Source organism: Mauremys mutica, chromosome 3, assembly GCF_020497125.1.
Source record: "Mauremys mutica isolate MM-2020 ecotype Southern chromosome 3, ASM2049712v1, whole genome shotgun sequence".
Taxonomy (NCBI): domain Eukaryota; kingdom Metazoa; phylum Chordata; order Testudines; family Geoemydidae; genus Mauremys; species Mauremys mutica.
The window spans coordinates 33,108,709-33,132,540 of NC_059074.1; the positions used below are offsets into that span (position 1 = coordinate 33,108,709).

The 23,832-nt window shown below is 43.7% G+C and overlaps 1 protein-coding gene across 4 annotated transcripts in view; it reads right to left on the reverse strand.

Annotated features, from left to right (window-relative positions):
* Positions 1 to 23,832, reverse strand: part of ASAP2 (ArfGAP with SH3 domain, ankyrin repeat and PH domain 2) — a 169,328-nt gene that overhangs the window by 35,165 nt on the left and 110,331 nt on the right. For all 4 annotated transcript variants that reach the window (XM_045011502.1, XM_045011499.1, XM_045011500.1 and 1 more), the window contains exons 17-21: positions 15,443 to 15,632; positions 13,318 to 13,403; positions 13,000 to 13,115; positions 9,938 to 10,005; positions 9,290 to 9,403 (exon numbers count right to left, since the gene is read on the reverse strand). In XM_045011502.1, coding sequence (XP_044867437.1) covers positions 9,290 to 9,403; positions 9,938 to 10,005; positions 13,000 to 13,115; positions 13,318 to 13,403; positions 15,443 to 15,632 — 574 coding nt within the window. The remainder of the gene's footprint in view (positions 1 to 9,289; positions 9,404 to 9,937; positions 10,006 to 12,999; positions 13,116 to 13,317; positions 13,404 to 15,442; positions 15,633 to 23,832) is intronic.

Consider the following 23,832-nt stretch of genomic DNA (forward strand, 5'->3'; position numbering starts at 1 on the left):
TGTCTGTCTGTCTCCCTTACGCATCTTTTCCCATCAACATATGTTGTTATAGGTTACTGTGACCTTTTATAAACTTACACTCACTTTTCACAGTTGAACTCACAATCAGAGTAAATTTGTAGGCCCAAATATCACCACAGGTCCCAAGTAGTAATTATCCAGTAAGCTTAACGCTCCCCAGCCCCTAATGGCTATAGAAATGGCAAAGGGACATTTTGTCTCCCTATTTGCCACCTGGCTGCTGTGAGGGTTTAAGAGGAGAATCTACCCTTCATCTAACCTTTGTTTTCAAGGTCTCCTTCCCACCAAACAGGTCCAGTATTTGCCTCAGCTGCTATTCATATTTTTACCCTGCATCTGCAAAGTAAAATTAAGCAGGGTTCTGCACAAACACGGTGATATTTACAAGAGTTTGTAAACACTTTGCACTCTGCTACCTCTCAGGGAGAGCTATGAGGAGGCTTGGAAGAAGCAATGAATGGGTCGGTCTGTCTGCAGAATCAGTGAAAGTATTGCACTTATTTATAGACTTTCCACATGTGGAAAGTTGTCTTTCCAATCGTTAAGAGCCAACTTTTGAAAATAAAGTTTATATAATAGCTAATGACACTTCAAGAAAACTAAGTACTCTCTATGAATGGATCTTTCAAGCCCTGCCTATCAGAACTTTTATTTAAAAAACCTCATTTCAATTCATAAGAATTCTGCCTGAAAACATAAGTTGACTTCAGGCTGCTATAATTTATTTGTCACAATACAAGACAGCTGTGTACACCAAGTCTTAAATTTAAATTGAATTTCAAATAAAAGATTATCATCATGACAATGCACTTGCTAAAGGCTACAGAAGTTTCTTGATTTGCAGATTTGTACCTATGTGATCAAATGTTGTACTAGAAATGACGGAATGTTCAGATGTCTATGCTGCTCTGGGATAACCACTATTCTAATAATGACAAGATACCTCATTGTGAGCAGTTCGGACAAAAGATTAGAGATTTACGAAGTGGAGCAGGGTAGTTCCTTACTGATGTTTACGTGCACAAGGTTTCTTCCACTTCAAACAAAGGTGAAACTCAAAAGGTACAAACTCCTTTGTTTAAAAAATGCTTCTAGAATACACATACTCTTTAAAAGTACCAGAAGAGAGCTCATTCCACTCCCCACATTCTTATGCAAAATATCACTCAGGCCTATGTAAAAATCTTACTCTACCTTTTAATCATACAATCATTAAAGATGAACAAGCATAATCACTGCAGCATTAATAACCAAACTCTCACAAAGGAAGAATAATACTTTGCCCAATAGCCCATGAATGTACCCAGCAGGGTAACTCCCTTCAATAATAAGAATCCTCAGATTTGGACTAGTAAAGCATTCTGGTCTATAAGAATACAGGGTAACATTTTCAAATGTGCCTAAAGGACTTAGAATGCAAGTTCCATTTTCAGAAATGCCTAAGTCCCACTAAAACACACTTTTGAAAATGTTACCCATAAGCAAGAACGGCACAGGATCCAAGCCTCTCACCAGCTCTCTTCTTAATGAGGAAGCAGGATTAAAGGGAGAATAGAAGGATTAAAGGGAGATGGGTGAGTTTGACAGACGGGAGGGAGTGTTAATCAACCTGTGCACACTATCAATATGTGCCCTAATTAGTTCACTTCGAGTCTTGTGGCAAGTCATCTGTTTGCTTTGTGTATTTCAGACTTATTTTTCCTGTTGTAAGCAGCAAAGAGTCCTGTGGCACCTTATAGACTAACAGACATATTGGAGCATGAGCTTTCGTGGGTGAATATAAGTTAGTCTATAAGGTGCCACAGGACTCTTTGCTGCTTTTACAGATCCAGACTAACACGGCTACCCCTCAGATACTTTTCCTGTTGTAACAGTAGTCCTTTGTAATTATTGTTGTGGAATGATAACTGTAATAGACAGAGTCATCGGTTCATATGTTTATCACAGAACTGAGTTGTAACATTCCGGAGATCAACAAGAGTATAAATGAGCCTTTAAAAATAAGGTTAGATAAACGCACAGCTGTGTAGACTGTTGGTATAAATAAAATGAACCATTTAGCAACTGCATTCAGGCCAAGTAGGTATTTATACCCACAGTATAGTGAACACATATGCTATTAGGTTTCAGAGTGGTAGCTGTGTTAGTCTGTATCAGCAAAAACAATGAGGAGTCCTTGTGGCACCTTAGACTCTAACAAATTTATTTGGGCATAAACTTTCGTGGGCTAGAACCCACTTCTTCACATGCATTGAGTGGAAAATACAGTAGCAGGTATAAATACACAGCACTTGAAAAGATGGGAGTTGTCTTACCAAGTGGGAGGTCAGTCTAATGAGACAATTCAATTAACAGTAGGATACCAAGGGAGGAAAAATCACTTTTGTAGTGGTAATGACAGTGGCCCATTTCAAACAGTTGACAAGAAGTAACAGTAGGGGGAAATTAATATGGGGCAAATTAGGTATCCTACTGTTAACTGATTCAAACCACAGCATCCCAACTGGTTAAAAAAAATGTTATCAAAATGACACGAATGACAGTCAATTATAGGTTTCAGAGTAGCAGCCGTGTTAGTCTGTATCCGCAAAAAGAACAGGAGTACTTGTGGCACCTTAAAGACTAACAAATTTATTTTAGCATGAGCTTTTGTGAGCTACAGCTTACTTCTTCGGATTCACAGAATGGAACACACAGACAGGAGATATTTATACATACAGAGAACATGAAAAAGTGGAAGTATGCACACCAACAGGAAGAGTCTAATCAATTGAGATGAGCTATCATCAGCAGGAGAAAAAAAAACTTTTGAAGTGATAATTAAGATGACTTTTGAAGTGATAATTAAGATGACCCATAGAAGGTCAATTATACTAATTCACACCTTCATTTATAATATGAAAGCCTCTCTCCTTCTGTTACTTTAGAATCACTTGTTATAACAAACTTCTAGCCTTCAAAATAATTAAGCAATCAATTTGCAAACATCAAGAAGATAATGAGGTGATAAGTAACAGTCAGCATGCAATTGTCAAGAACAAATCCTGTCAAACCAATCTCTTAGCTTTTTTTTTTTTTTGGACAGGATAACAAGCCTTGTGGATAGTGGGGAAACAGTAGACCTGGTATATCTTGCCTTTAGTAAAGTTTTTGATACAGTTTCACATGACCTTCTCATAAATAAACTAGGGATAGGCAATCTAGATGGAGCTACTATAAGGTGTGTGCAAAACTGGTTAGAAAACCATTCCCAGACACTAGTTATCAGTGGTTCAGTCATGCCAGAAGGGCATAATGAGTGGGGTCCCACAGGGATCAGTTCTGGGTCCAGTTCTGTTCAATATCTTCATCAATGATTTAGATAATGGCATAGAGTACACTTATAAAGTTGTGGATGATACCAAGCTGGGAGGGGTTGCAAGTGCTTTGGAGGACAGGATTAAAATTCAAAATGATCTGGACAAACTGGAGAAATGGTCTGAAGTAAAATGCAAAGTCCTCCATTTAGGAAAGAACAATCAGTTGCACACATACAAAACAGAAAATGACTGCCTAGGAAGGAGCACTGCAGAAAGGGATCTGAGGGGTCATAGTGGACCACAAGCCAAATGAATCAACAGTGTAACACTGTTGCAAAAAAAGTGAATATATCATTCTGGGATGTACTATCAGGAGTGTTGTAAGCAAGACATGAGAAGTAATTCTTCCGTTCTACTCTGTGCTAATTAGGCCTCACCTGGAGTATTGTGTCCAGTTCTGGGAGCCACATTTCAGGAAATATGTACAAATTGGAGAAAGTTCAGAGAAGAGCAACAAAAATGATCAAAGTTCTAGAAAAAATGACCTATGAGGGAAGATTGAAAAAAAATGGATTTGTTTAGTCTAGAAAAGAGAAGACTGAGAGGGGACATGATAACAGTTTTCAAGTACATAAAAGGTTGTTACAAAGAGGAGGCAGAAAAATTGTTCTTAACCTCTGAGGATAGGACAAGAAGCAATGGGCTTCAATTGCAGCAAGGAAGGTTTAGGTTGGACATTAAGAAAAATTTCCTAATTGTCAGGGTGGTTAAGCATTGGAATAAATTGCCTAGGGAGGTTGTGGAATCTCCATCATTGGAGATTTTTAAGAGCAGGTTAGACAAACACCTGTCAGGAATTGTCTAGATAATACTTAGTCCTGCCAAGAGTGCAGGGGACTGGACTAGATGACCTCTCGAGGTCCCTTCCAGTCCAATGACTCTATGAAAAGCCTAAATTTCAGAAGTGACCTATCCTAACAAAAAATTACAAAAACTTTTAAAACGTCTTTACGAATAAAAAGAGGGGCCAGGGAAAAAAAGACACAGACAAAAGCCCTCCATCTGACAGCTGACATTTATAAACAGAACTCTAATGTGACCTGAGGCAAACTCAAACGCACCAACAATCAACAGTGAATTCAATGTAACTCACAAATGATAACCACAGACTAATAGTCCTTAATTTTCTTTCAGAAGTCCCTGTAGTATAAGCCTAGTGAAGTACCAGTTTTATTACTTTAGCCTCACTGCTGAGGAGCAAATTACTTCTTTAAAGAGATGAATCTGAGAAGCTGACCAAAACAAAGTACAGATGTCAGAGAACTGAAAAAGGTGCTGAGCACAGCAGGAAAGCAGAACAAAACAAAAACAAGGTACAGAGCATAACCAAAATGCATGGATACAACAGACAAGAAGATCTAAAGTGTTTAACAACATAATGGAGCTGGCTGGAAGAAAGGTTTATAGCAGGAAAAGGATAGTCTACACAGCAATATGGCTATTATAGCTAATGCTACATAATAAGGACAAAATCTTATCAGGATCCAATGAAGAGTTGCAGCAAATGGCCTATGAACCCCAATCTTTTGCAAAGAACTCCATCACTGAAGACAGTCAAGCAGAAACTGAAGGGAAGGAAGTAGCATTTATACTTTGCAGGGGCTGGCACACAACAGTCAGTAGGGGACCTGGTTCATGCTTTATGCCAGTAATGTTGTTGTCAAAGGTCAAAAAAATCAGAAGCACTAGAAAAGTTTCATCTCTCCTGCACTAAGGAGATAAGACCCAAGAATAAGAATTCTGCACAGACAGTATTCCCAACAGAAGTGATATTCCAGTGAAGGAGACATTTATTTCAGAATGACAGCAAGGACCATTTAGCTAATCCAACAATTTGATTGCTGAGACATTCCTTAAAGGTGACAAGCAAAGGAAAACAATAGGCTTATACCCTTTTCCCTTTCTTTATGATGTATAAATGGGTGTGAAAAGTTTTGGTTTAGGGTTTTTTTTTAATTTATTTTTAATTTTGGAAATATAGGTCCTATTTAAGCTGGAAGACTATATAATGACTGGAAAACTAATGAAATGGTGATATTGAAAGAGCTGAACTAATGAAAGTTTAGCTACCAGGAGGGGGCAGGATTTCTAGTCAAACTTCTAAGGTAAAACATAGCTGGGGGGGCGGAGAGGAGGGAGAGACTTTAAAAAGATACTTAACTTAAAAGCCTTTCAGGCCTTCTTTATACATCATAAAGAAGCAAAAGAGGGCATAACCCATTTTAAAAAAATCCTTTGCAGATCACCTTTAATGCTTCTCAATTTTTTTTTAAATAAAATGAGGGTGGGCCACACTCTTCAATGCTGTGGGCTGGATGCTAATTTTGGGCCAACTGCATGGGACAAATACAGAAATATAATTCCAGTTTCTAGAATCAGATCATTTCTTTAGGTTTCAGATTTAGTCATTGAGACATGAATGGTGTTAAGTAGTAATAAAATTAAATACACGTCAGAGAATAGCTCACTCTTAGTGAAAACACTGAGGAAAACGTTTTTCTTGCATGAATATCTCAATTCAACATCAATATTCATTGCTGCAAGTCAGAGACAGCAGCAGAGGATGTCGCTCTCCGGCTTATTGCAAAGTTTTGACTTGATGTTTCATTGCTGAGAATGTGCTTTTGCAAATGTATGTGCTTCCAAACATTGAACACAACTTCAACACAAAGTCTAATTTTAACAGATTTCCCACAAAGTGCCTCGTGGTGTATGATGCAGTGGAGAGTAAGACATTCAACTCCATTTTGTCTCAGCAAACCTACTAATCCACCTTTACTGCTGGTCATTGCTTTGGCACCATCTGTGACTATGCACAAGCACACTTGGAAACTGCCATATTTTCTCACAGCAGAAGCAAGTACCTTGTAAATCTCCACCTGCTTTGTACTACACGTGAGTCAAACTAATTCCAGTATCTTCTCAAGCACAGAGAAATCCTCATCAATAGTTCAGATTAAAATTAATAGTGGGCTGAGGTCACTGGTATCAATGCTCTCATCTAGAGCTAAGTACGTACATTTTTCAGCAGCTGTCTTGAGTTTTGAGGACATATTATTGTTCATGTCATTTACCCTCCTTGCTACAGTTTGGTGAGACAGTGACACTCAAAATCCTTTTCCATTTTTCCATCCTCAGATGCATGAGCCATCTGGATTGCACACCTTTTTTTACCACATGACCATCCCTAAAAGGCTTTTTACATCTCACTAGCTCAGGGTTTCTCAAACAGGGGTCACCACTTGTGTAGGGAAAGCCCCCGGCGGGCCGGGCCGGTGTGTTTACCTGCCCCGTCTGCAGGTCCAGCCAATCGTGGCTCCCACTGGCCATGGATCACTGCTCCGGGCCACGGGGGACTTACTGGCCGCTGCTTCCAACAGCTCCCATTGGCTTGGAGCAGCGATCCGCGGCCAGTGGGAGCCGCGATCGGCCGGAGCTGCGGACAGGGCAGGTAAACACACCAGCCCGCCAGGGGCTTTCCCTACACAAGCGGCAACCCTTGTTTGAGAAACCCTGCATTAGCTCCAGGAAGACCTCATAAGATGTAGTCAGACTTGCGGGTCATGCAGATGAAGATTTCATCAGTATGTGTCTCTGCTTTGAAGTTTGTTTGTTTTTTCCAAGTCCTTAACATGAGTGATACAAGACTCTTCAGTGTACCTCTCGCATTTGGTCTTACATAGCATGCTGTAATGTTGGGTGATATACTCCTTCCACACAACTATCACTACCAACTACACAAGACTCTGTGGTTGTCCATTACTTCCAATGAACAAATCATCTTGTTTAAATCCACTTAGTGTCAAATGCTCTATTCTCCACATTGACTTTTCTTTTCCTAATGCAGCAATTGCATTTACTTGTTCCCTTGCACTTTGCACCACTTTTTAATGTGCTGTGTTTAAAATTAATGGACCACACAGCACAACAAACACAACAGGCAGATATGCTTTGGTTGTCGACCAAAGAGAAATGGTCCTTTGTCTTTGCTACATCTCAGAAAAAACACATTAAGGCAGGGTGCCACCAGAGATCTTTCAAATAGTTCGCACACCCCTCCCACTCCTGACTCAAGATGTGTGCGCTGGTCTTCTATGGCCATGGGCACCTGAATCTAGCCATAGCTCAGACAGAAGCAAAAACTCCTCGTAGCCTGTGAGTCTTGTACCAGCCCTTGGCAGAGAAGGCCCAGTCTGTCCTTTCAAGGTTACGTGTACACACACACACACACACACTCCTATTCTCTCTCCCATTTCACCTCGCACATGACCTCTCAGACTGGACAAACTTGTGCTCAATGAGAGAGCTGGGAATTACTCAGGACAGATCAGGATTAGTCTGGTCATGTAGTTCATTCAGCAGTTTAATTTGTGTCCACTGGGAAGGAAGAAATTCAAGAATATGGCAGCTGCATTAGAGAGAGAGAAACCAAGCAGTCCACCACATAGTGCTGTCAGATACACAGGACACGGGGCTTTAAGTATGGGGATTGGAGGGAGAGCAGAGTCCAGGGCTGGTTAGGGTTGTTCCTGTTAATAAAGACTACTCCACACCACACTGATTGCAAGAGATGGCACTGATCTTCAATCGGTACATTCCCACTCTTGCAGTGACATGCTTGCATGTGCCCGAGACCCATTCTACAAAATGGCATCCTCCATGCATCATGACCTCACACTTATGGGGCATACAAGGCCGTGCCGCATGGAGGACACTATTTTGTAGAGTAGGTCTCAGGCACATGCAGCATTTCACTGCAATGTTCTAGATCTGCCACACATTCTAGGCAGCTGCTACTGGACACATTTGGGGGCTAGACTGAATAATCCCACAAGGCTGAATCCAGCTCATGGGCTGCCATCTGGACTACCCATATAAGTGACTACGGCACTTTTGAAAATGTTACTGTAAGTGGCTTGGGAGCCTAAGTCTCATTGTCTAATGTGACAGATACTTTACAAGCTTCAGTCCCAGTAACTCCTAAGGGTCAGATATGAAAAGGCATTTAGGCATCTAAAGATGCAGATCAGAACCTAGAGGAATTTTCAATAGCACATGGGTGCTTAACTCCCATTGAAATCAATGGATGCTAGGCACCTACATGCTTCTGAAATCAATGGGTGTATAGACCCTAGTCACTTTTGAAAAATCTCATCAGGCAACAATCTGCATTTTTAGGCATCTAAATACCCTTAACATTTTGGCCCTAAGTTCCATTTTGAAATGAGACTTAGTCACTCAGATACTTCTGAAAATTTTTACACTAAAATCATCAATACAACCAGCTCAGAATATGGAAAGGAAAATATGCATTTTACAGAGAAGATTCAGAGCTAAGGCCCCAATCCTGCAAAAAACAATGGACATGCTTATCTTAATGCACAGCATTAATCGCACTGAAGTGAAGCCCATGCATAACTCTTTGCAAAACCAGAGCCATTGAGCTCAGACATTTTATACGTATGTGAAGATTCTATAATGAATCACTATCTTTTGAAGGCACCTTTCCTATCTTTGATGTTAGCTTCTGCTATGCGTCCCATAAATACAAAAACTCTTGATTTACTGAAACAAACTGTATTGTGTTCTGCACTAGCTGACTATCATGAAAATGCCAGCTTTGGGAAGAGGGGGAGTCACCACATGCCTCAATTTCCCTCCTTTTCATCACAAAGGCACCATCTGATCATGACAAACTAAATTGTTTTGTAAATCAAACCAACAGAAAAAGGCAGAAACTATAATTCAAGAAATCATTTGGAAACAAAACCACCGATTTTCATTATGGAATTTCATTTGCATTATTCCACACCTTTACCTGTAAAAACAATGTAACATTTTATCTAAAGCATACAAATATTTTTAAAAGACACGTTTGTAAAGTTAAATGTACAGTGTCAGGCACAAACCTGCAACTTTTCATCCACATCATCATCACTTTCATCCAGATCTTCATGGAGTAACCGCCATTCATATTCTACATGAACATGAGAATTAAATCTTCCCGATAATGCTTGGGTAAGCTAAGGAAATACAGTAGTCTGTTAGTGACAATGCCATGTGCAGTAGTTCTGAACAGTTAAAATAGAACTTCCTTGAACAGATGTAAAAATCAGTATATTTTTTTCTTTTAAAGTGCAAAGATTATGTCTTTTAAAACAGAGTTTAGTGCTTCAGAAAGTTATTGGACAGGCAAGCTTGAAGACTGAAATCTGGTTATCCACAGAGCAAATAAACCAGATGCAGCTTGGCCTTCCACTACCCAACAATGCTATGGAGTGAGAGGGTAACTCAGGCCTTGTTTGCTTCAATTATTGGCTTCTCTGTTGAGACTCCCAAACAAATAAGTTAACTATTATGGCAGTTTTTGATATGTGGACACCTATCAAAGAGGTACTGGACTGATTTCATCAGTTCGTTTCTTATAGGCCACTGAACAGATGCTGATGGTATCTGTGTGCTGCAAATACTCACTGAATACCCACTATGAACTACTAAATGTTCAGAAATAATTCTATTTATAAAAACAAAATCATATTGGAAGATGCAAAACTTACCAACTCTTCACAGTGTGTATGTTTTAAACGTTTAGCTATATCAAGCGGTGTCTCTCCAGCTTCATTGGCTACAATTCAGTGAGAAGAGAAAGTCACACTGCTATGTGTAATAGGTGACATGAGCACATTATTAAACATGAGGTAAACCTATACTTATGTAATCACAGAATCACAGAAATATAGGGCGGGAAGGGACCTCGAGGCAGGACCAAGTATATCCAGAACATCTCTGGCAGATGTTTGTCTAACCTAGTCTTAAAAACCTCCAATGATGGGGACTCCACAACCTCCCTGGAAGCCTATTCCAGTACTGTATTTAACCATCTTTATAATTAGAAAGATTTTCCTAGTATCTAACCTAACTCTTCCTTGATGCATATTAAGACCATTACGGCTTGTCCTACCTTCAATGAAATGGACAGCAATTGATCTCTGTCATCTTTATAATTGCACTTAACATATTTGAAGAGTATTATCAGGTCTCCCCCTCAGTCTTCTTTCCTCAAGGCTAACCATTTCCCAGTGTTTTTAACCTTTCCTCATTAGGTCAGATTTTCTAAACCTTTTATTGCTCTCCTCTGAACTCACTCCAGTTTGTCCACATCTTTCTTAAAGTGTGGCACCCAGAACTAGACACAGTCTCCAGCTGAGGCCTCACCAGTGCCAAACAGAGTAGGAAAATAAGCTCCTATATCTTGTGGCTGTTAATTGATCCCAGAATGATATTAGATTTTTTTCACAAGAAATGAACTGAACTAAGCTGAATAAATGAGCCAAACTAAGTTATTCTAAAACTGATCGTCTTCCCTCATGTTAAGTTCCCCACAGCAGCATCTAGCTGGCTGCTGCTCATTGTGATAACTTAATATAAGAAGCACATTAAGTTATTACTGCTCCCAGAAATCCCACTATGTAGCCTGCTTACAGGCCAGTTAAACAGAGGTATTTTTAGCTATATGGTGTGGTTTCAAAAATTGATTAAAAACACTAGTTTATGCCCTTTGTTTCAGGGAGGATACTTTTTTTTTTAATTAAAAATTGGATTTTTAAATTCAGATTGGATTTTTTAATTCTGGTATTTAAATTATAATAAATTTAATGTAAACTTGTTTAAAATGAAATCTGCATTTAATACAAAATATGTTAAGGCCTACATTTATTATAATTTAGTTAGAAATGTGAAACATGGTTTGATACAGGAAGTTTATGTATACAAAACTCTTAAGGTTTTTTTAATACAAATACATTTTATATGCTTTTGTGTGTGTTTAATTAAATTCCAGTTACCATCCTAATGCAGTTTGACACAAATCACGAGCAACAAGTTAATCTAGTAAATAAGCGATATTTCATTCGCCATTATCTAACATACTAAAAAAGTACAATTAATAAGAATCTGAAATATTAAGCTATTATGACACAGAGGCCCAGTGATGGTTCACTACTCTGTGTCAGCAGCTCTTGTCAGGCCTGACATACTCAACACACTCTTATAATCTGTATCTAAAAGGCGGCATGTACTACATCATTGGAAAACTAATAACTCACTGGTCATTAATATACTTGCATGATGTATATATGGGGTGTGTTCAAAGAGTTATGGATATGTGCTAGAATTATGTTCTTAAAATGTGTTTGACAATCAGTGCATAAGCCCAGTCTGCCCTAGACAATGGAATGTGTATTTGCTTGGCTGGCCAGCCTGGTCACCAGGCAGAGAAAAGGAAGGTGCATTTACATGATAGTTTTGTTTACCTTTTAAGCTAAACCAGTGAGGGTTATCCTGAGACTGAACTCAGAGAATTAACATGGCTCCTGCATCTCAGAAAGATACAGGAGACCAAATCCCCAGGAGGCCTTCCTAACTTGTAGGACAAAGAAAATGCCTTTGGGAATATAAGGGACAGAGAGAGACTCCATCTTTATCCTACATCTAAGATGACAAAGGAACCAAACATTTTGTGCTCTGTGTTGAGGCCTGGCCACTGGGTCTGGTCAGGCACGCCAGACAAAGAATGATAAGAAAACTACATTGGGCATAGTATATATCGTGTTAAGTTAGGTTTTAGCCATTAGAAAATGTATTTTTACTTTTGTTTGTTTGTAATCTGTCCAATCCTTTCTACTTGGTATCACTTAACCTATTGTCCTTCTATTAATACACTTGTTTTATTTTTACTATAATCCAATTCAGTGCTGTGTTTGAATTGAAATAATTGTTGAAATTAAAGTAATATGCTGTACTTTTGTCTCTTTAAAGGAGCAACAAACCTTATTACTCCCCTCAGTGTTCCAGGAGAGGGCTGGACACTTCATGGCAGATGGTTTTGGGGAAATTTGGGACTGGCGGTGCGTTGCGGTCACCCTGCAATTACCAAAGCTGGTGGAGACCAGGGTGGAGCTGCTGTGTTTTAGAAAGGCTGCTGGTATTAGACCACTGAACCAAGCCTGCTAAGGACACAGACACTCAGGGAACTACATGCTTGTCAGCTGGATGCTGGTGTCTGGGCTGTGAGCCACAGCAGAGCATTTCAGGCACCCAGGATTACAGGGCAGGTGGCAACACAACCTCTCACAGGTCTGGGTTGAACCTCAAAGTGTTATTGCTATACAATTGCTTAAATAAATATATATAGTTATAGTGTACCATCCTAGGAGGCAAAAGGGTGTACCAAAATTAGAGTAAAGGCTCTATTTAGTTGCAAAACAACATGTTTTAACAGTTATATCAACCAGTGAGACTGCATCTTCCTTTAGATAATGGAAATAGAAATGGAAACGTTGATTAAAATCGATGATCTAACTCAAGGCTTTCCACCTGATGATTTAAATCGCTAATTTTAATCAATCCACTCTGCTTTGTTTAAACTTGAATTTAAAAAAAAAATCAATATTTTAATCATTTCTAAAAGAATTGAGATATTATACAGTGGAACATGTTACACAATAGAAGGGGGAAATGCAGACGCATTGCTAATCTTCATTTATCATTGCTACACTTTTCTCAGAGACCATTTGCAAGAGTAGCAAATATTGAAACGGAGTACACATTATCCTTTTACCTATTTCAATAGAAGCCTTCCCTCTCAGCAGCAGTTTGAGGCACTCAACGTTGTCAGTCAAACAGCAGTAATGCAAAGCTGTGCTACCCTTATATGTTTGCTTGTCAAGGTTGCCGCTGTTGGGGAAAAAAGTTGTTTCAAATTAATTTCCTAGCCACATGCTAATAAAGTTATCTTCCCACAAACACTTGAGCAACTAGATTTTCAAAAGACAGAATTAAAGTTTATGAATCAAATTCGCCCCCACTGTAACTCTACGTGAAGTACTATTTCATATAGCTCAAACAGTTGCGTTTTAATAATTAATTATACACTTACCTATTCTGCACTAAAAAGTCAACTATGTGAAGTGAAGTTCGATCAACTGATCTAACTGCAAGGTGAAGTGCTGTTTCGTCTTGCTCCTAAATTTAAAAAACACAAATGTGTTTCTTTTGACTATCAGCTCACAAGAATCTTTAGGGAAAACATCTCACATTATACATTGCACAAATTTTACACTGTAACAGTGCTACCCTCGATATTGATTTCTGCCTGCCTCATAAAAAAAAAAAAAATTAAAAAAAAAATAAATAAATAAAAATCACATTTTCCCTACAAGTCTGAATGTAATACTCTTCTCCAGACCTTTAGAGTTTAGAATATGTCAGAAAATATTGGGCTTGATTCTCCTTCCACCCCAGTTTTACACTGATGTAACTTCATAAGCATCAACAGAATGGTTTATCCTGGGATCAGTGAGTTGGAAATCTGGACCACTGTCTCCAACTCCTGGTCTTGCTTATGAATGCTCTTTTCTACAGCAAACTTTACAAGCACTCCATAGTACAGAGAATCTTTTTTCTTACATGTCTGGCTGACGCGTCTTGCTCACATGCTCAGTGTTAAACTGCCTGCCAAATTTGGGGCCAGGAAGGAATTTTCCCAAAGGTCACATTGGCAAGGACCTTGGGAGGTTTTTTGTCTTCCTAGACAGCCTAGATCATTTGCTAGGATCATCTGGGCACACCCCACCAAATCAATTCTCTGACATTGCAAGAACCTCGGGCATTAGTGGCATCTTGGTCTCTCCTGTTCTCAGGCCGTGGCACATAACAGTTTAGTCTCCTGAAGACTGAAATGCTTTAGTCCAACTGAGCTTAATAAAAAGAGTTATCTGAGTGACATTTAATGCCCTGTAATATACAGAGGGTCGGACTAGATTATCTAATGTTACATTCTGACATTCAAATTAAATCTATTATAAGAATCTAAAATCAAGTGAAAATGGCAAAAGGCGGCATTTACCACTTCTGGCCTTTATATCACTGTGTATGCAATTCTTTTAACTCTATAACCAGGCTTAGTTAACACTACACCAAGCTGCCAACTCCATAAAACCTAGAAGAGTTAATGTATTTACAGGAATGCAGACCTGCTGTGGGAAAATCCAGCTGTAGTTTTAAAAGCTATGGCCCCAGTTCATCCACCCCCTCTTCAGCAAGGCACTTAAAAGTCTCATTGAAGATACTGGGACTTAAGCATGTGCATAAATGCTTTGCTGAATTGAGTCCTAAAGGGTGAATTAATTCTAGATATGGGCTTTTAGAAAGGGGGATGCTTGCAGAGTTCAATATCCAGAAAGGCTGTCCAGCTGACTGTTCAAATTTAAAACTAAATTAAAACAAAACTAAAAATACAAACAAACTGAAGTCCCTCACAGCTGTATAAAACACTTGGAGAATTCTTCCTAGTAACAATAAAGGAATCTATTTTTGAGCCTGAAATCTAGTTATCCATTTCTTCTTATCAAACTGGAAAGCTCTGATTTATATATAAACATATAAACAGAATTACAAATGTGTTTTGAGAAAGCTTGAAGTTATCAAGCCCAAAAAGAGAGGTTTTTTTTTTTTATGTTCATGTTCTTCAATGTGGCTTTTCAGTCAATTAGTAAGCAACATTAGCACTACAGGCTACTTTCTGAACAGTCCAATTATTAGATCTCTTCCTAAGCAGATTACAAGAACAACAAATGTGGAAGACCAAATATTCCCAGAGAAACTGATTTTCAATTCTAATAATGAATGAAACTCTACTAGCACGTCAATCAGATGAATCCAAATGTTAAATTTTCAATATCCTTCCATATGCTGTGTTGAAAGACATTCTTGTGTAGAAACTTTCTCCCCTCCCTCCCCAAAGACAAATAAAACTGGTTTAAACAAAACAGAAAACAGACTTGAGTTGTTTTTAATAGTGCATTTTAAATCATGAAAATAAATTAGAGTGATTTTACTTTTGGGGTTTAATTCATTTACTCTATTCTTTTGCTATTACAAAACATGTTATAATAGCAAGGACTTATATGAGTTACTCAAAAATTATTAGTTGTCACTTTCGTTAATAAAAACATGCTGCATCTCTTATTAAAATGCTGGATAGGAAAATTTGCCACTCTTACATGTCCATTGGCTAGTGGAATTTTTTCAGTCAGATCCACACCATCAGTATATACTTGAACCAATCCAAAAATGTCTCTTGCTTTGACTGCTTCACAGAGGCTATGCAGTTTAGCTGCATTGTCAACATGTTTCTTCCGTGCATATTTTCTCTCAATATACTTGGCAGTAATATAATCTTTTCTTGCATTCCTGAAATTGAATATAATTTACTTTTAAAACTTTTAACAGTATCTCTACAGACACACATACATAAGCAGGCAAAAATATTTTAAACAATCTCTAATCTGGGGAAGGGTTGTTTCACATTAATTTTGATAGTCCCCTACTCTCACATACGTATGTATGACATGCAGTTTGTTTTATTCATCCAGTGTAAAAAACAACTATAGTAGAACCTCAAAGATATGAACACCAGACTGACCGGTCAACCGGACCATGTGAAACCGGAAGTAACCAATCAGGTAGCAGCAAACACTTTCCCCCCCCCCCCAGCAAATATTGTACTGTGCCTGTATTGCATTTTAAAGATAAACACATCTGGGCTGCCTGTCCCCACCTCACCCCCACGCACAGGGCAGCCCCTTACAGCTAGCTAGGGGGTGAAGACACTGGGTCTGCCAGCCCAAGGCAGCCGGAGTCAGCAGAGCAGGAGACGGGAGGGGGATGTGTTTTTACCCCCAGGAGGGGGACACACTATTTTCTCACACACAGACACATGCACGCGCACACACACCGCCTAGAGGGGGACAAGCTTGCAAGCTCATGCCAGCGCTGAGTAGGACACTCAGCTACTGCTGGAGCCTGACCTGGAGTGTCAGCTGCTGGAGTCTGAACTGAGCTTTGTTCAGAGTTATGAAAATTTCAGAGTTACGGACAACCTCCATTCCTGAGGTGTCCATAACTCTGAGGTTCTACTGTATTAAAGTTATGATGAACTGAACATCCAATATCCTCAGTGATATAGAAAAACACTGAGACATTTGGCAACAATTTTGTCTCTTCTAAAACCCTGATGTGAAATTGCGCTCATGATTATACCAGATTTATGCTTGAGAGTCATCTCAAAGCTTCATATGCTGACACTACCCCTATGTAACATGCACTGAGATAGCTTGTTGTTTATACTAGTTGCTTGTGCGGGGGGACAAGAAACCTTCCTTACACCCCTGCACATACTATCCAGACCTTGGATCCAGATTCATAACAGTAAGCAGGTTCTGTATGCCCACTACTTCCCATAACCAGAACATAAAGGCAGGGAATGGGTGGAGCCTTGGAGCTGTTGGTATGCATGCTGACCAATATTGTCACACTGGTTACCTGTACTTCCCTATCTGTCACTTCTTGTCTTATACTTAGATTGTAAGCTCCTTGGGGCAGGGATCATCTTTTTGTTCTATGTTTGTATAGAGCTTAGCACAACAGAGTTGGGTCATACTTAGAGCTTCTAGGTGTTACAGCAGGGGTCGGCAACCTTTCAGAAGTGGTGTGCCGAGTCTTCATTTATTCACTCTAATTTAAGGTTTTGTGTGCCGGTAATACATTTTAATGTTTTTTAGAAGGTCTCTCTCTATAAGCCTATAATATATAACTAAACTATTATTGTATGTAAAGTAAATAATGTTTTCAAAACGTTTAAGAAGCTTCATTTAAAATTAAATTAAAATGCAGAGCCCCCCAGACTGGTGGCCAGGACCCGGGCAGTGTGAGTACCACTGAAAATCAGTTCGTGTGCTGCCTTCAGCACGCGTGCCATAGGTTGCCTACCCCTGTGTTACAGTAATTCAAATCATAATAACTAATAGAACACATGAGTTAGAGCATGTTGTTGCTGCTATGTGCCCAAATTACTACCCCCTCTCCCCACCAGAGAAAGGTAGGAGAAGGGAGTGAATTGTATCTGTGACACAGGCCAGAAAGTGTTACACAGCTAGCTGGCTAATTGACCCAGATTCAACCTTTAGAGACTTATTAAAGGATATGTATATGGTAATTAGAGCCATTTCATGTTAGAGAGACTAATGTGTTGAAATGCAAACCTGTACTGTTAGAGAATTAGAGGTAATACTAATTCTATGTGTTTTCATATATATTCCCTGTTAGATGTTAACCATGTAAACAGATGGTTCCTTTCTGTTTCTATATCTATTAAGTCAGAGATCAAAAGGGAATATTAACATGTAGATGAAAAAAATGGTTACCTACCTTTTTGTAACTGTTGTTCTTCAAGCTGTGTTGTTCATGTCCATTCCACATTAGGGTGTATGCATGCCGCATGCACGAGCGTCGGAAACTTTTCCCTTAGCGGCTCCCGTCGGGGCCCCTGCCTGAGCGGCGCCACTGCACCGTGCATATATACCCCCACTGGCCCCACCACCTCCAGTTCCTTCTTGCTGGCGACTCCGACAGAGGGGTAGGAGGGCGGGTGGTGGAATGGACATGAACAACACATCTTGAAGAACAACAGTTACGAAAAGGTAGGTAACCATTTTTTCTTCTTCGAGTGCTTGTTCATGTCCATTCCACATTAGGTGAATCACAAGCTTAGCTTCGGAGGATGGTAGGAGTCACAGAGCAATTGATCGGAGGACCGCTCTGCCAACCACCGCATCCTCTCAGGCCTGCTGGTCAACTGCGTAGTGGGTCGTAAAGGTATGCGCTGACAACCAGGTGGCTGCTCTGCAGATCTCCTGGACCAGGACCTGTGCCAGAAAAGCCGCTGAAGCTGCTTGCGCCCTGGTCGAATGGGACACGACCACCGGGGCCGGAACACCTGCGAGGTCATAACATGCCCGAATGCAGTCTGTAGTTCAGGAGGAGATCCGCTGCGTGGATTTACGAAAGGGTTTGGTGCGCTCCAAGTAGAACACCAACGCCCAATGGACACCCAGGGAGTGCAGACTGCGGTGACTCACGTCCGCACAGGGTTTGGGAAAAAACACCAGCAGACAAATGTCCTGGCCCAGATGGAATTGTGAGACCACCTTTGGGAGGAACTTGGGGTGTGGGCAGAGCTGCCCCTTATCTTTATGAAATACTGTATACGGCGGCTCCGAAGTGAGTGCTCTCAGCTCAGATACCCTTCTGGCCAAGGTAATGGCCACCAGGTATGCCACCTTCCAGGAAAGCTGGAGGAGGGAGCAGGTGGCATGTGGCTCAAACGGGGGCCCCATGAGCTTAGAAAGGACAAAGTTGAGATTCCATGGAGGGACTCGGGGGCGTGAGTAAGGGAACACCCTCTCCAGTCCTTTAAGGAACCGCTCCACCATTGGGTGGGAGAACACCAAGCCCCGTGAAAACCCCGGGTGGAAGGTGGAGATGGCCGCCAGATATACCCTGATCGAGGACAGGGCCAGCCCCTGCTGCTTGAGGTGCAGTAGGTACTCTAGAATGGTAGGCACCAGAGCCTGGCATGGCTGAACCTGTTGGGGCCCACACCAGCATGAGAACCTCTTCCACTTGGCCAGGTAAGTCACCCTGGTAGAGGGCTTCCTACTACCAAGCAGAACCTGCTGCACAGGGAGGAAGCAATGGCCCTCCAAAGCATTCAGTCACAGAGCTTCCGTGCCGTCAGATGCAGTGATTGCAGGTCGGGGTGGAGGAACCGCCCTCCGTCCTGCGTGATGAGATCCCGGTGTAGGGGCAGGGCTACCGGGGCTTCCACCGACAGCTCCAGGAGTGTGGTGGACCAGTGCTGGCAGGGCCAGGCTGGGGCGATGAGGATAACCGCCTCCCCCAACCCCGTCCCTGCGCACCTTGAGCAGGACCTTGTGCACCAGAGAAAGCGGGGATTGCGAACATGTCTGCTATTGAGCCCGGGCTGCGGCCCTGGAATGAGAAGAATTGCGGGCACTGGGTGTTGCCCCAGCAGCAAACAGGTCTACCTGGGGAAACCCCCCACTTGCGGAAGAGCAAATACATGACATCCGCTCTGCGCGTCCACTCGTGCATGCGGTACGACCTGCTGAGGTGGTCCGCCAGTTTGTTCCACACCCCCAGGAGATGTGACACCTTGAGGCGAATGGCATGGGCTCTGCAAAAGTTCCGGAGGAGGAGCGCCTCGTGGCAGAGCGGCGAGGAACGGGCTCCGCCCTGCTTGTTTATGTAAAACATGGCGGTCGTCTTGTCTGTCAGAATTGTCACACTGTAACCACTCAAAGTAGTGTGAAAAGTCTGGCAGGCTACACAAACTGCCCTGAGTTCCTTCACACTGATATGGAGCGACCGCAACCACAAGCCCTGAGTCCTGAGGTCTCCTAGGTGAGCTCCCCATCTGAGGTCTGACGCGTCCATCACAAGTGTCAGGTCTGGCTGTTGTGCAGCAAAGGGGCTGTCTTCGCAAACCACGGTCTGGGACAGCCACCACTGCAGGGAGTCTAACACGTCCCTCAGGGCTGTCACTACCAAGTCCAGGGGGGTCCCTGCCTGGGTGGTATACACGGGCGAGCCAAGCCTGCAGCATCCTGAGTTTCAGTCTGGCATGCTTGATCACATGTGTGCATGCTGCCATGTGGCCCAGCAGCCTCAGGCAGCATCTGGCCGTTGTAGTGGGAAACTGGCACAGGGAGTTCACTGCTTGCTGGATGGCCAGGAATCGTGATACTGGGAGGCTCGCCTTTGCCTGTACTGCATCTAGGACTGCCCCTGTGAATTCCACTATCTGCGTTGGAATGAGGGTGGACTTGGGGGTGTTGACCAGGAGCCCCAGTGTGCGGAATAGTCTCAGGGCCACTTGCACGTGGGACCGAACCTCCAGTTGTCGAGGTCTGGGTAAACTCAAACCCTCTGCCTCAGTGAGAAGGCTGCCACCACCGCCATGCATTTTGAGAACACCTGTGGTGCTGCAGCTAGGCCAAACAGGAGAACTGTGAACTGGTAATGTTCTTGGTTCACAGTGAGGCGCAGGAATCAGCAATGCGCTGAGTAGATGGTGATATGAAAGTACGCATCCTTCATGTCGAGGGCAGCGTACCAGTCCCCCGGATCCAGGGAAGGGATGATGGTGTCCAGAGAGACCATGCGGAACCGGGCCTTGACCAGGAACTTGTTGAGCCCTCGCAGGTCCAGAATGGGTCAAAGGCTCCTTTGGCCTTGGGAATGAGGAAGTAGAGGGAGTAGAACCCTTTCCCTCTTAAGTTCTTCGGTACCAACTCTACTGACTCCCGCCTCTAAGAGCTTGCAAACCTCCTTTTCCAGGAGGTGCTCATGAGAAGGGTCCCTGAAGAGGGACGGGGAAGAGGGGTGGGGGATAGGCAGGGAGGAGAACTGCAGCCTGTAACCACTTTACACCGTGCGTAACATCCAGTGGTCCGACGTAGTACTGGACCACGCACAGGAGAAGTGGGACAGGCAATCCAGGAAGCAAGGGGATGGATCCGGCGATTGGTTCGATACGCTGTCCTAGTTTAGGGCCGGGCTGAGACTTATGCTGGCCTTGGCTCCAGCCTGGCCTATTGGAGCTATTGTTATCATCATTACACCGCCTGCTGTTATCCCCATTTCGCCTGTGGTAGGGCTCCTGCCTAGGAGGAGGTTAGTAGCGACGCTGAGGAGGCGGCTGCGGATTGAAGGGCTTTCTTTGGGTCGCCTGGGTGTGCATACCCAGCGACTTCAGTGTGGCCCCCGAGTCCTTGAGGCTATGCAGCTTTGCGTCCATCTGGTCCGAAAAGAGCCCAGATCCTTCAAAGGGGAGGTCCTGGAATGAGTTCTGGACCTCAGGTAACAGACCTGACTCCTGCAGCCATGCCGAGCGTTGCATGACCATGCTAGACGCGATTGTCCTGGCCGCCGCGTCCCCCGAGTCCAAGGAGGCCTGGAGAGAGGTCTTCACTACGGCCTTGCCTTCGTCCACCAGCACCGTAAACTCCTGTTGGGAACCCTGTGGGCGGCTGTCTTTAAACTTCCCCACTGCCGCCCAGGAGCTGAAGTTATGCCTGTTGAGGATGGCCTGTTGGTTAGCAATCCTCAACTGGAGGCCCCTTGAGGAATACACCTTCCTGCCAAACAGGTCCAGGCGCTTCGCTTCCTTGGCCTTAGGGGGTGGGGCCTGCTGCCCATGGGGCTCTCTCTCGTTTACCTCCGAGACTACCAGGGAACATGGGCTTGGGTGGCAAACCGAGAAGTCGCACCCCTTTGACAGGGCGAAATACTTGAATTCCACACCTTTGGCTGTTGGAGCGCTGGAGGCCAGGGTCTGCCATATAGTCTTATAGTTCGACTGTATGGTCTTAATAAGCGGAAGTGCTATTCTGGCTGGACTCTATGGGCTCAGGATGTCCACCATGGGGTCCTCCTGCTCAACCGTCTCCTTGGCCTGCAACCCCAAGTTATGAGCAAACTTACGCAGCAGCTCTTGGTGGGCTCTGTGGTCTATTGGCGGAGGTCCTGATATCGCTGTGCCTGCCACCGCTTCATCCAGGGATGACGAGGTCAGCAGCTGCTCCACTTCCTCCTGCTAGTTCCCTTGGTCCCCCTCCCCCGAAGGAGGGGCATCCAGCTCAGGCCTGGACAGCTGACCCTGGGGAGGCACCGGACTCGGTGCCGGTTTCTCGCTCGGCGATGGTGCAGGCAGTCTGGATGCCGTGGCTTCCCGCACAGAGGGGCGTCAGTGTGGGGACCGGGACTGGTGCACCGAGTAGCTGGCCCTGGAGGGAGCCCCTGGCCGCTGGTGGTAGGCCCAGGGGGTCCAGAAGAGCCAGTGTCCCAGTGGACCCCACTGGGGTTGCCACCCATCCTGGTGATCTCTGCTGTCCGGTGCCCAGTGCGGGTAACTGTATCGGCCCGAGTCGGCGCCAGACTCTGGTGATGCCGAGCACAAAGGCCACACCAATGCATTCAACCTATGCTGGAGGGAGATCAATGAGCGGCTTCTCGCCGATCAGGACCGGTACCGCTGCTCGTGGGACCTGGACCGGTGTCGATGCTCCCAAGACCTGGACTGGACTTCTGGATGCCTTTGGCGATGGTCAGCTCACCTTCTCTTGGTGCCAGTCTCTGGAGGGTGCCAGAGAGCGTCGGGTCCCTTGCACTAACCCCGTGCGCTGACTCGTCTCTGGTACCGAGGCTTCCCTCTGTGTCAGGGGTAACTGAGAGTCCGCAGACTCGACACTCGACCGGGACCAACGCCAGGAGTGATGCTGAGACAGTGACCTTGAATGGTGCACCATTGCTGGCTTTCCCCTCGACGGCACCGTGGGCCCGGGTGCTGCAGGCTTCTCCCTAATCGGGAGGGGGCTCACTGACAACCTGATGAGGTCCTTTGCCACCTCAAAGGTGCCAGGCATGAAGGGCTGATCTATTACTCCCTCGAGCCAGTTGTCCTCACTGAGTTCACTTGGGACTGGACTCAGAAGGACTTGTGGTGCCGGTGCCACCGGTGCCAGCACAATGTCCATCCCACTCTTTCCGGTGCCCGGGCCCTTAGATGGCGCTGGTCTCCTTTGTGGGGAATATCCGCGCCCTTCTTTTGGCTTGGCCTTGGGCCGCACTGTGGAGGATGAGCGGTGCCAGGGCCTACTTTTCTCTGGGGCCGATGGCTTGCGGTGCTTGCCCGGCACTGGGTCTCTTGACAACTCCGGGCCACTCCGCACTGAGGAGACTGCAGCGCTGCCTCCATCAAGAACTGCTTCAAGCGAAAGTCTCTCTCTTTCTTTGTTCTAGGCTTAAATGCCTTGCTAATCTTACACCTCTCTTTTTAGTGTGCTTTCCCCAAGCAACGTAGACAGGAGCCGTGGGGGTCAATAACCAGCATAAGCTTGCAGCACGTGGCGCAAGCCTTAAACCCGTGGGCCTGGACCCCGCCCCCACAGCCCGGGGCTGGTGCTGGAAGCCTCCAAGCACCTAATCTATTAAGTATCCACACAACAGAATGCTAGTGAACTGATAGCAGCTAAGTACTCTAAAACTAAGGGATTGCTTCTCGTAGGAAAGCAAGAGGTTGTTCCAACGCAACCACAGACGGTAAGAAGGAACTAGAGGGGGTCGGGCCAGCGGGGGTATATATTCCTGGCGCAGTGGCACCACTCAGGTGGAGGCCCTGCCAGCCCAACAGGTACCACTAAGGGAAAAGTTTCCAACGCTCGTGCTCGCAGCGCAGATACACCCTAATGTGGAATGGACGTGAACAAGCACTCGAAGAAGAACTTGCATGTAATAATGTCATTGTCTATATTTCTCTCTGAAGTTTGTAGTAACCTGTCTATAAATTGCTTAATTGATACTTATCTTATGCTGATGAATGCAACTAGTTACCTGTGTATACATAGGAAAGAGGTAATTCTACTTCAAAGACACTATTCTTCACTCAAGGAACTCTTGCTGTCAAGAGACTATCAGAGCTTGTCAGAAAACTATAAAAAACTCTTGGGACCTGATCCTTTCATGTCAGATC